The sequence below is a fragment of the Rattus rattus genome, chromosome 3 (assembly GCF_011064425.1).
Source record: "Rattus rattus isolate New Zealand chromosome 3, Rrattus_CSIRO_v1, whole genome shotgun sequence".
Lineage (NCBI taxonomy): Eukaryota > Metazoa > Chordata > Mammalia > Rodentia > Muridae > Rattus > Rattus rattus.
The window spans coordinates 15,708,309-15,721,844 of NC_046156.1; the positions used below are offsets into that span (position 1 = coordinate 15,708,309).

A 13,536-nucleotide genomic window follows, 5' to 3' on the forward strand; every position below is an offset into this window, starting at 1 on the left:
TTGGCAGGGAATAGGGAGGCAAAGTTTAGAACAGAGGCAGAAGGAACACCCATTCAGAGCCTGCCCCACATGTGGCCCATACATATACAGCCACCAAACTAGATAAGATGGATGAATCAAAGAAGTGCGGGCTGACAGGAACCCGATGTTGATCTCTGAGAGACACAGCCAGAATACAGCAAATACACAGGCAAATGCCAGCAGCAAACCACTGAACTGAGAACGGGACCACCATTGAAGGAATCAGAGAAAGGCCTGGAAGAGCTTGAAGGGGCTTGAGACCCCATATGAACAACAATGCCTAGCAACCAGAGCTTCCAGGGACTAAGCCACTACCCAAAGACTATACATGGACTGACCCTGGGCTCCAACTGCATAGGTAGCAATGAATATCCTAGTAAGGGCACCAGTGGAATGAGAAGCCCTTGGTCCTGCCAAGACTGAACGCCCAGTGAACATGATTGTTGTGGGGAGGGCAGTAATCAGGTGAGGGGAACACCCATATAGAAGGGGAGGGGAAGGGGTTAGGGGGATATTGGCTCGGAAACCAGGAAGGGGAATAACAATCAAAATGTAAATAAGAAATACTCAAGTTAATAAGGAAAAAATTATAAAATAAAAGTAATAAATATTTTAAAAAATATTATAGTTACAACGTGAAAAAAAATCCAACATTCCAATCGAAAAGAGGAACTGCTGTCCTCCAAAACTTTATTAGTGGTCAAAAAACCTTATAAGATGCCTAACAAGATCCTGTGTTGACAAAAAGCCAAGTGCCATAGAGATCAGATCCAGAGAACCAAGCTAGGAAGAGAGAAACACAGGAAGTGATCATAACTGAACAGTAGAAGAAAACTTACAAAACTTAATAAGTCTTGAGGCCCTGGATATTGATAATGAAAAGAAAACCCCTCAAATCTGTTAGAACAGGGGGGGGGGAGACAGTTTTCTGGAGTGGGAAGCTGGGAAATGAATACTGCTCAGGGATACTGGGCACTGACTCCACACGGGACCTCATGGGTGCTGGGACTCAGTGCTTCCCAGGGAAACACAGGGCACAGAGACGGTGAAATTCCCAGGACCTGGCAAACTTCCATTGTCCAATTCCATCTGGATCACTGGTGGCAAAGAGCCAGCTACCGGGATGCTGTCTCTGCCTTCCACACTCTAGCTCGGACATGGAACGTACAAATATTTAAAGGCTACGGACTTTAGTTACTCTGATGAAAATGCAGTTAAGGACATAAACAGAAACCATTCATAAGTAAGTGTATCCTTGCTATAAGAAGTCACTATCTTTATTTTTTAAATGTCCCGAGGCTAGCCCAGATGGAGCAGAGACTGCATGAAGAGTGATGTTGTCTCCCAGCTGTCAGCTGCGTGAGGAGGCTGAGTGGCTTGACATCTAAGTCCTCAGTTTCCTCAAAAGTGAGTAAGTCCCTCATGGATCACATCTGTAACAAGTGCTTAATACATAAGAGCCACCCCTGCTCTGCTGTGGCCACAATGGGGAGGCGGTTCTGCATGTACAACTTAAAATTCTGGAGCCCTGGACAAGCTCAATGCCAATGTCAGAGTTTGAGTTTCACATTGCAGCCATGGTGGTTAATTCTATCGTGTTTCTGTTTTCTCATATCTAAAACACAAACATGGGCAGCCAGCTCTTTCCACAGTCATCACCTGAGGACCTAGTACAGAGCAAAGCATTACCAATCATAGGACCTGAGACACCAACAGGACCTGCATGCAGTCTGCTCTTGGCCAGCAGAGGAGGGAGTGCTCAGGAGTTCTCCAGGGCACTTCCTAAGGCCTTAGGACTCAGAACCAACAGAGGACTCAGATGGGCTAAAAGAAAAAGGACAACTGTGAGGGGGGAAGAAACCAGTTTCTGACAGTCTATATTATGTTCCTGTAAGCAAAACAGAAGCTGGATGAGGTAGAAAATGACTAGCTAATGCAGAGAGCCTCAAGTTTAAGACCAGCTTTGGCTAGATAGAGACCTGTCTGTCCGCCTATGTGAATGACTCTACTGCTACTAACATCACCACAGTCGTCGTTCTTATTATTATATTATTATGTGTGGTACTGAGGACTGAACCCAGAGCGTACATGTTAGGAAAGAGATCTACTGCTGAGCTGTATTCCAGCCTGCCTGCCTGCCTGCCTGCCTGCCTGCCTGCCTGTGCCTGCCTGCCTGCCTGCTGCTCTGCCTGCCTGCCTGCCTGCCTGCCTGCCTGCCTGCCTGCCTACCTGCTGCCTGCCTGCCTGCCTGCCTGCCTGCCTGCCTTCCTTCCCTCCCTATTCTTTGAATTTTCAATCCTCCCAACTCGGCCTCCAGAGTGGTTAGGGCACTAGTAAAGCCAGCTTGAACAATTTACGAGTACTCCTCTGCGCCATACTCTCAAGTCACTGTCCAAGAGGAGTGCTAACTACTCCATCTCTGGAAGCCATACCCATCCCCTTTCCAAGTACCTGACAGCAGCACATGGTGGGAGAGGTGACAGGAAACAGATCCTTGGTCTTTCTTTGACTTAATGATAACAATAATAAAGACCTATCCCATGGGGATGGGGACCTACAACTTTCCGTCCTGACTGGGTGTGGTTTGTGCTGTGATCTCCATCTGTTGCAAGGAGAGGTTTCCTTGCCGGGAAGTGCAGACTAGACTTACCTGTGGTATGAGAACAATGTCTGTGGGTGGTTGTCAGGAACTACACTGGTTTAGTAAATTAGTAGTCGCAGACTCTCCATGACTTCACTAGCACTGAGTAGTTAGTTAATACTCATGTACCTCAGGCTCAGGGATTGTGGAAGAGGGGAGAAAGACTGAGTCTGCTATGAGATTGTGTCTTCTAGAAATATTGGAGGCTATAGCCATCAGGTCCTCACCAACATGACTGCCCAGATATAAGTTCAACAAGGATGACATAGTGGTCATGCCAAAGTGCACAGAGGAACGTCCATGGGGCCTCAACCCTACACAAAGGCACCTGAGGAAAGCTGGGAGCAGAAGGACACCAACCGGTTGTTTAGTGCCAAATGGCAACCCTGACAACAAACCCTGACAGGGAACATTATGCAGACTGAACACACACACGTAACACATTTAGGAAGATACACACTTATGCTTACGCATACACTTACACACAGAGAGCAACAATTTGTGAAAAAGAGAAACCACAGATTTGAAGGAGAACAGGGAGATTTTAGAGGGAGGAAAAAGAAGAGAAAAATGTTGTAATGAAATTCTAATCTCTAAAATAAAATAAATAAAAGGCTTATCCCAAAGCTTCTTCATGTTGAGATGCCTAATTTAATTTCAACCATCCCATGTGACCTGGTCATGGGAAGGGCAGAGTGGCCCGTTCTCCCTGAGATCCTGCAGTTAACACCAAGGCTCAGGGCATCTGTAGTGACACCAGACAGCTCTACCATGGAATGAGAGCAGCAGCCCTGGCTTCACGGACAGCCTGGACGCCTACAGAGGCAAGGGCGAGCAGCACCTTTTCCTGTTACCGTCACCTAGCACTGAAGAGCTATCATCTAACATCTTATATTTAAATCTCATACAAAGGACGACAGAAACTCGACATAAACTGGAAGCAATATTATATACAGCAAGACACTTGCTATCTTTAAAACTTATGTTATACTGTTATAAAATTAAATTTCTGAAATATTTTATTTATAAAGCATTACAATATAAAACAAGCAAATACATTATTTAAAGTCATGTATTTGGCTCATAATTGGTCTAGAGTTATTACAAATTTACTTCAATGGTTCATAGGAATAATTCTGATTTTTGCATTTATGGAGAAAAATACTTTAAAAATTAATAATTTTTTAAAAAGAATGAAACCAGAGTTCAATGCAAACTATCTGTCACAAAAGAATAAGAACTATTATTTCTTTTTTTTTTTTTTTTTTTTTTTTTTTTTTTTTTTTTTTTTTAAACCGAACCCAGGGCCTTGTGTTTGCATTTAAATCCCCAACCCCAGAACTATTATTTCTTAAAGTTCATTTAGATAATAAATTATGTCCAAGTATCTTCACATACAAATTCTAATACTGCTAACCTGTAAATCATAAAGTTTATCAATCAGCAGAATTCGACAATTTATCTAAACATTGTTACGTAGGAAATTTGAAGAAACTGCAAGTAATTCTTAATGCTCTCATTTTGAGTCTCCGACTTCTCAAGGCTGTGCTGTATTTCCTTCAAGCATATATCCTGATGCTGGGCTTTCTAAATGAGGAGAGAAGCAGAGAATCAACAGAGCAGCCATATGCAAGAAGATGTGTCAGCACGTATGCAGTAGCCGAACGCGTCAGTCTCCCACAGGATTTTAAATAGCATCTTCTTTAGAGCAGTGTCTTAGTGATTAGAGCACATGTGATTAATCACTCTATTTTGAGTTTACTGTATTCTGTAACTTTGCCCTAAATTATTAGATATGAGTAAGATGAGTTTATTTAGAGCGTCATTAGATCCTATTATGTTACAGTGACATCTTTTCATGCACTTTTTGCCATTTTTCTGCCAAAATATGTTTTATCCCATAACACCTTCACTGTCTTAAACTTTATTATAAAAAAAAAAAACCTTGCAAGTAAAAACAGCAAACACCTCATCCAAAATTAACCAGACCCAAAGTCTGGTTAACCTGCTGTACCATTGTTTTACAAAACTGATAGAACTCCAGCTTTGATAACATGAACATTTTCTCCTGAACTCTTTCAGACAGTAAAAGGAACTTCATTCATGTCCTTTGAGGGAGAAGTTTTAATAAACTCATACACATTTTGAACGTTGGTGGTGTACAGATTTCTAGGTGGGCTGCTCACTGCAAATGCTTTAGCTAAGACAGGTTCCCAGCTGAAACGCTCACATCCAAGAACAGAGGCCCTTTGTGTTTCTCGCAGCAGACAGTGATGTCCCTCCTGAAACTGAGCAGGGCCCAGCAGGAGAGGCAGGGAATTGTGGGGCAAAGCCCTAGACTGCACACTGGACTGCACACGTCATCAACTAAATGGAGCTGGGCTTTATGGCGCATCAATCTGGAGAGAACAGCAGCTACACAGTTACACACTGCAGGGCAGAAAGGAAATGCAAGTGAGCATTGGGACAGTTAGTAAGGTCTGAAAGGCGCTGTGACTTCAGTAGGGTTGCCATGGTGTGGAGCTGTGAGGTCACCCTTCAAAGTGTGCATCCACCCCCCCTCACAGCCCAAACCGTGAAGAGTCCTGCAGGGTACACCATGTACTGTGGGAGACACTGGAGAGAGAGAGTGGTGTGGCCAGGGCTGGACTCAGGCTGTCTGAGCACACACAACTCAGTCAGGCTGTGTGCGCATGCGCATGCAATTACTCACCAAGCTCGGTGCCTTGGAAGGCACAGGGGAAACTCATTTATTTCTGGCTATTTATAAATTAGGCTCGGAATTCTAGATTGTTTACTAGCACAACAATGATCAGGCTTACCGTCAGATCTTAACCTATTTATTTTAGAAGCTTTAGCAAACTACTAAACATAGAACAGAAAATCCATCAATCTCGGTTTATTCGTTCAGGGGCTTCCACTGCACAAAGATCACCACACACATTTTACAATGTCAGGAATCCTGACGGGGAGGAGTCTGTTGGTTTGCTTTTGTTTAGAAACCCAGCAAACTTATTAGACAATAAGAGTAAACAGTATATATTAAAATAATTTAACCTTTGAGCCCTTTAGACTTACAACTTGGAAATGAAAAAGGAGTTTTAACAGAGTCTCTAACTCTTGGAAAAATAAAATACCAGCATTCTCTATGTAATTATCAAGTAGACAGTTATTAAGTAATTTAAGCACAACTAATGCCAGCTTCTTATGCCAATAGACTATTTCATGAATATTCAGGAAAAAATATAAGAGGCTAATTAAACACAGCCAAGTTGGTATTCTCATTTCACGGCTGAGTGGATCAAAGCATCCATCACTGGATAATGGTGAATATTAAAATCATATCTCTAAGATATAATAGTCATTAATCAAGGCACATATAAAGTCTAGCTTATAACTCTTTAACTTGCATGTATCTTTAAAAGATGAAAACTCAAGTGAATAACATTTAAATAGAATGTAAGCAGCGTCTGAGTGGAGCCTTCTCTGAGCAGATGGTACACAGACATGGCGAGCAGGGAGCCGCCTGACGAGGCTCGGAGGCCGTGTGACTGAAGCTGCACAGAGCAGGGGGATGAGATCTCTTTTTGCATTTTGATTATTTGTCATTCCTAACATTCACTGTACAATGGAAGCCGTGGCCACCTCACCTGTATGTTAAGAAGTAACTAAGACACATGGAATGCATGCTTAGCGCTCACTTTCATACAAGCCACGCGAAATACTTACAGTGCTCATGTTGCCAACAAGTTGGTTTTGTTCTTCATTTTTCTTTCTAAGCTCGGTTTCCAGATCTGATATTTTCATTTGTAAAAACCTCTCTCTAGACGACATTTTCTCTACTTCTTCAGAAACCTGTAATTTTCATTAAGAGAATAAAGTAACTGAATGTGTGTTCCTGTAAATATGGTCTGAAGCCCTGGTACAGTCATAGTATACTTTTCCCCAAGTAGACAGTAGTTGGGTATGGCAACCCCATTCAAAACATTTCGGTGTTCTTTATCTTGAGGTGGGGATGCGGCTCCACAGGAGATTGCTTTCCTAGCACGTGCAAGGCCCTGGTTCAATCCCAGTACTACAGAGGGGAAAATGAAGAGTTTAATTTGGAGAAGCATTTGTAATATTTGTGTATATGTATCATATGTATCTGGAAAATTAACTGGAGATGGAGAGGTGTGTGTGCCTGTACTGTCTGTAATATGTATTTATTTACATTCATTGTGGTATCTTGAACCGTGGGGGCCATAGCTAGAGCTCGCTGAACCTAGACAGACAGACAGGGGAGGGCGGTGAACACTGCACCTAGACAGATGCACGAGCTTAGCACATCGTTCCCTCTCAGGGCAGCCGGAATGTGAGTTTTCTACTTCTCCTGGTTGTTTATGTCATGTTGGTTTGAAGCCACAAGTGTGAGAGCAGAGGCAGAGGCTACTCCAAGAACAAAGAGCTAAGCAAGAAGGACTGGTTCTAGGTCATTGGAACCCATCACAGACCTCTCGAATGCAGCAGGAAAGGGTAGCAGTGAGCTCTAAAGCCAGGAAGGAAAGGAAGGGCCCCAGAGAAACAGCCATGCCCTCAACATGGACAAAGGTGATATAGCAGTGGTGGCCCTTGTCACATGTCAGAAATGGGACATGGCCACATTCCACCAGTGCAGTACAGAGGAAAGGACAGACACCGTCTGGGGACTCTGATCACTTTGGGACAAAGTCTGAGAGCACCTGGCATTGGCAAGGTCTTACCCTCCGGTTCTCTGCAGAGGTTGGGGGTGGGGAGGTGGGGCTGAGGGATCTGCATCTGCAGCTGGTTTACAGCTGGCATCACTCCTTCTTACTTAACTTATTCAATGATGTGTCCCTTAAAATCAACATAAGGTGGATTCTCAGCACAAAATTCACAACACTGAAGGTATCAGAGCTCAGCCTTGACAGAACTGACCCTCAGGTCTTTGAGGAATACAATAAATAAGAGTTAAGAGGGAAGGATTTAAACTTGGCTTAAGACATGTCAGGTTTGGCTTAAGTGGAGATGCCAAGTAGACTTCAGTGGGGTTAGATGAGAGTCCTCAGGGTGGAGATGGTCACTGTATTAGCCCCATTCATCCTACATGGAATTTCACAAGCCCCATTCTGTTGGTTAGGAAACTAAAGGTTAGAAGGCAGCTGCCCTTGGTGAGGTTACTTTGCATCAGAGCCAGGATTCAAATCAGCTGTGGGGACTCAGCCATGGTCTTTCAACAGGAGATTTCAAGTTGTTTGATAAACTCATGTCCTCTTTGAGATTCCCATCATTCCCTTTCGCCCTGGTTGAAATACCTGCCTTTTCTCCATGTCTACTAGAGAACCTGCATGTAGGGTGACATCCCTACTACATTGTGTGCCCTAGAACTCAGGTCTAGTCTTTTCATCTTTGTCTGTGAGGAAATATGGCAGTGCCCACACAGCAAGAGACGAGGCAGGCTGAATGTACACCTAACAGGTTTCACTGGAATACAATTCTTGCATGCACTTGTTCGTGCAACAAATATTCTCCGGGTCCTTTCACCTCAGCCCACTCCCCCGCCACATCAGCAAGCATCTGGAAAAGCAGTCCTGGCTCGGTAAGATCTGTGTTTTGCTCTGAGGGAAAATTAAGTAAAGAACAAGAATGGAGCTACTCCCTCCACCCTGTCATCAGCATGAAAACAATAACTGTAGGCTTGGCGATGGGACGTGACTCTGGCAAACTAATTAAACGGTTTCTAAATAAAGGCCATCTGTACCTTTTGTCTCCCTTCTTCCAGGGCAGCTTCCAGTTGCCTGGACAGTGCTGTGCATTCTGCAGCCTTCTCTCTCAGCTCCAGGTCACTGTGCTTGAGAAACTCCTCTTGGTCGGCCAGCTTCCTTTCAAGCTCTTTATTCTCCGCATCCATCTGTTCTAATTTTCTTTATATCATATACACACATACACATACACACATATATATCATCTACATACACAAAGATTACACTGAATGAGGAAATGTGACATCAACTTGACACTTACTCTTTAAGGTTCTCACACTTTAACTGAATCAGATGATTTTCCTCCTCAAGAGAAAGCTTGGTCAGAAGGCTATGGTTTCCATCAACCTGAGTGGAATTTAAAAGAAAAAAAAGAAAAAGACAGGTTTTTTCGGTTATTTTCTTCATCTACTTCCAAGGAAATTACGTATTTTATTTAGAAGTGTAAGGAACAAGAAGATAGGAATACACAGAAAGACACCAAGCCATGTTTACAGTGCTAACACACAAGTTCTCCAAATCCTCACAGAGTTTTAAGAGCTGATGTTGTTTATGTTAGAGAATGAAGAACATTTTTCCTGGGTGATGGTAATTAAAATACCCTGAACAATGTTCTAGTGGAAAGAGACGTTCAGCTTATCAGGGACTAGGGAAGTGGCTCAGCTGGCAACAACCTTCCCGGCATGTACAAACCCGCACTACAGAGCCTGGGCTGCAACCCCAGCTCAGGAAGGAGAGGAGAGAGGACCAGAAACTTAAGTCCATCCTCAGACTGAGGCCAGTGCAGGCACATGAAACCTGCCTCCAAAACGAAACCCAACAAGAGCAAAACAAAATCTCAAAAAACATGTGAGACAAAGGTAAACATTGTTCAGTAGATGGTTGATTGATGTTTCTCATATCAACAATGCTGCACTTAGCACATGGATAGGTGATTATCCAGGACAATGCTAACCCAGTAAAAGTCGAGTAAGTGGAAGACAAGTGGCCCAGGACAGAACAGACCACTTACTCTTCCTGTCGCTTCACAATCTGACTTAATAGGAATAAGGATATTTCTCTTCAGGCCTAGAGAGATAGCTCAGCAGCTCTGAGCACTGGCTTCTCTTCCAGAGGACCCAGGTTATATTCCCAGTGCCCCCATGGTAGCTCACAACCATCCCATAACTCCAGTCCCAAAGACTGTGATGCCCACTTTGGGCACTACATGCATGTGCAGCACAGAAATGCAGACAAAACACACATACACATAGAATAAAGAATAATTTTTCTCCTACTAATTAACGTAGTAATTTTTTTTTCTAGTAGAATTTCGACTTGGAAATTTGCTTTATGTTTTTAAAGTTAAGTTTCTTTTGAAAGCCACAAAGTGAATTCTGCCTGGAAATGTCTTGCACATAAAGAAGCAGACTGGCTACCAGACTTGGCCATGCTTCTTTAAGAAAACATGAAGTAACCCTAAAGCATGGACAGAGTGCTCTCCGTGTGACAGGCATGAGGGAGGAGGGAGGTCATGGTGACGAGGACATGCACAGTCCCTACGCTGATGAACTGAGAGGCATTAAGTAAAAGAATTACTCCAGTTAATGTGATGCACGGTTCTAATTAAAATGATTCTAATTTTTGCAACGTAAACTATTATTTGTCTTATGCTGACAGACATAAAATATATTTGTCTTATGAAACAGACAGGCAAGCCCAGCTTGCCCCTCCTCTCCTCACATCACCACACTATGTCCTCCAAATGCAGACTCATATAAATCTCCGTATCAGCTACCTCTATGACCAGTGTCACCAGGAAATACTACAGATGCACAGTAGACTGTCTGCATGAAAAGACTGCATCGACTGATAACGATGGGAATAAAATATTTAACCCGACATGAGGCCCTCAACTGCTGAAATGACGTCGTCAAACGTTTCTTTAACACATCTTCCAAGACTCGAAGCGATGGGACACCTGGCCCTGAAGCTCCCTAACGGTGAGCGCCTGCTCTGCACACTTCTCTTTGCAGCGCTGCAGATTCTCCTGACACTCCTGGAGTCTCTGTTCGGCTGAGGTGATGGAGTTGCGGGCTTGCTCTACCTGCTCCAGATGAGTCTCCACCTGGCCTCTCATCTGAGGTGTGGCGTTAGGGGAAATAAATGCAAAGTCACACATTTGCAGGAATATTCTTACTAGCTTAAGACTAGACATGCTTGCTATTAATAAGTAAGTACTTTACAAATGTTAACTTACATGAAATGTATGAGTAAAATTAATTAATTTTCAGATAGGTTGTCAGGCAAGTAAGTATAGTGCTATCAGTCTATATCAGGTGTTCACACAAGCGCACGTGACTAGGAATGGGTGTGCTTCCTTCCCACTGGTCCGTCGTCAGCTCTCCAGTCACTGTCACTTCACTGCGCTTATACCTCACACATGCCCTTTCAGTCAGTGGAGTCCACTGCGCACTGGTTCTCAGTGACTGCGTCTAGTCACTGTTGTCATGGTGAGTACCCAGAACGGTCCCCTCACCTCCTGCCCTTCTGACTGTAGCACTTCCATAAATCATGGAGGAGGGTCATAATACCCGCTAAGGAACACCACTTGCTATGTGTAACTGTAAACAGCTAAAGGTGACATGTGGGGTGTCCCCACGGAGGAACCTCAAGAGGGATAACTTCTCCGAGCTGGGACACCCACAGCACAGTGCAACATCTGTCCATCTTGAAGACAAAAGATAAGCACACCTCTGAACCTCTAAAATAGTTAAGAGCCCAGGAGAAAATCAGGAGACTTATGCAGCAGATAAATAGGACTTCCATTTTTTAAAAAACAAACATACTTTTCTAGTTCTATCACAGCAAATTGTATAATGACATAGCTAAACACCACAGGTTCCTCCCCTTTCCGGCTTTGACCTGGGCTTTTACTGCGCTCCGTAGCAGCAGAGGGGAAATGAGCTGAGACCATCCTGAGGAAACAACACAGACTTCACATGGCTTCTTCTTTGGTCTGCTAAAACAGGTGAGGGCAGCTCTAAGAACAGCTGATGGCCTGCTCAGGCAGCAATGCCCTCCTCTTAATTCCCAGTCTTGAAATGGGCCAGCAGTGCAGCAAGAGCGGCCACAGACTCTGCGCCTAACCACGAAGGCTCTCCACCTCTCAGCCAGGAGTCGGGATCCTATGACTCTCACTTTTTCCTTACCAAAACAATGTGAAATCCAAAAGAGAATGTGGCTCCATCTAAAAACTCAGAACTATTCACAAAAACATCATCACCTGCCAACGCTGGCTTCCCCTCTGTTGCAATGGGATGAATAAAAGAGGTTTTTTAAGATACCATTTTTTTCCAAAATGCATTTACCAGAGAATATGTTACTTTGTAATTCTTTTAGATACTAAAGACATAAAAATGAGAGAGAGAGAGAGAGAGAGAGAGAGAGAGAGAGAGAGAGAGAGAGAGAAGATTGTATTTTATTGCTGGTAGACCTCAGTGATATTTGGGCCTTTTAAATTTTAAACTCATATCAAAAAAATGAGGCATTTATGCTATTTCTTGAATATGAATAAAAAAATAAAAAGGTATTCACACAAATAAACAACATCTCAAGCACAGGAGAACATCGTATCTTCAAAGGGAAAAGACTAAACTCCCGCAGAGCCTGGAAGGGTCACTCCAAGGCGAGCTCTTGGGAGATGACTGAGAAGCACACATGTAAAATACTCCATTACATCAATTTTGAACTTACCTTCTCTAGCTTTGTGTTTTTTTTACTTATTATTAGTTTATTTTCATGGAGTAAATTTTTACATCTGCTTTTCACCATTGCGGCTGCTTCTTCCAACTTTTGTACCTAAAACCAAAACCAAAAAACACGCAGACTGTAAGGTACCACATGAATTGAGTGTAACATGGGATAAAGCTGCGGCGTGCGTTTCCATTTACGTCCCTCTGACTCTGCATGCTCTACCAACGCTCTCAGCATGCTTTAACGTAACTCCAGACACGATTTCTTAGTGCTCATCCCTCCACTGTCCGCCTGTCCTCGCCAACCAAGCTCTCATACTTGACCTGAGCTCTGAAGACCCCATCTCTTTCAGGTCACTGCTACTTTAAGTCTTTCATTTCACCCAACCCCTACCATAACAGCTGATGTCAACTAAACAAGCGACTGCTCATGCAGGGGAGGATGGGAGCAAGGGGAACCACTATGAATAAGTGTGGTAGCTCCTGAGGAAGACAGACAGACACCCAGCTACCTCAAGATCCAGCTGTATCACTCTTGGGCATATACCCAGAGGACGCTCCATCCTATCACAGAGACACTTGACCAGCCACGTCATCACTGCTCTCTTCTTTGGAAACAACTTAGATGTCACTCAACAGAACGATGTATAAAGAAAATGTGGTGCGTTTACACAAGGTAGCATTACTCAACTGCTAAAAATATGAAACCGTGCTGATGCAAGGGGTGGAACTACAAAAACATTATCCTGAGTAAGGTAAGCCAGACACAAAAAGACAAATGGTGTCTACTGCTTGCATGTGGATATCAGCTGGTAAGTTAATGCTAACAAAGCTACAATCCATAGAGCCAAAGAGGTTAGGCAGAGAGTAAGAGACTTGGGAGACAAATAGATCTCATTAGGAAAAGGAAGTAGAATAGACAGTTATGGATGGGGGGGTGGGAGCTGACACAGGGAGAAGAGGGCAACGAGGAGGAAATACAGGGGGAGGCAGCTAAAACTGGAAACCTAATACCGGAGAGGCTTCCTAAAACATAACACATATGAAGGCAATCTTAACAAATAATGGAGGAGACAAAGCCCCAGTTGGCCATCTCTTGTCACGAAAGCTTCCAGGTCAAGAATTGGGTTGCATCTAATTGAGTTACTGGCCCGAGGGATCCCCTGGGAATCCCCAGATACTCAGGCTATTGCCAAGACAACACAGCACGAGCTGACAGCAAGGCTCACTGAGCAAGAAGAAGCCCAGCCGGAACCTAGACAGAGCGTCCACTCATACGTCCCCGCGTTCTGCTATAGGAGGTACTCTGCACATTGTCAGAAGAGAAACAAACACCACGTCAGCCACAATTCCTTTGACCTACAATGGTATCCCACAC

General features: G+C 43.7%; 1 protein-coding gene across 1 annotated transcript in view; it reads right to left on the reverse strand.

Moving 5' to 3' along the window:
• Positions 1-4,010: 4,010 nt before the first annotated feature.
• The window catches only part of Odf2l (outer dense fiber of sperm tails 2 like), a 36,316-nt gene continuing 26,790 nt past the window's right edge, over positions 4,011-13,536 (reverse strand). The window contains exons 12-16 of the mRNA XM_032897222.1: positions 12,160-12,264; positions 8,687-8,772; positions 8,424-8,586; positions 6,392-6,517; positions 4,011-4,249 (exon numbers count right to left, since the gene is read on the reverse strand). Coding sequence (XP_032753113.1) covers positions 4,121-4,249; positions 6,392-6,517; positions 8,424-8,586; positions 8,687-8,772; positions 12,160-12,264 — 609 coding nt within the window. The 3' untranslated portion in view covers positions 4,011-4,120. The remainder of the gene's footprint in view (positions 4,250-6,391; positions 6,518-8,423; positions 8,587-8,686; positions 8,773-12,159; positions 12,265-13,536) is intronic.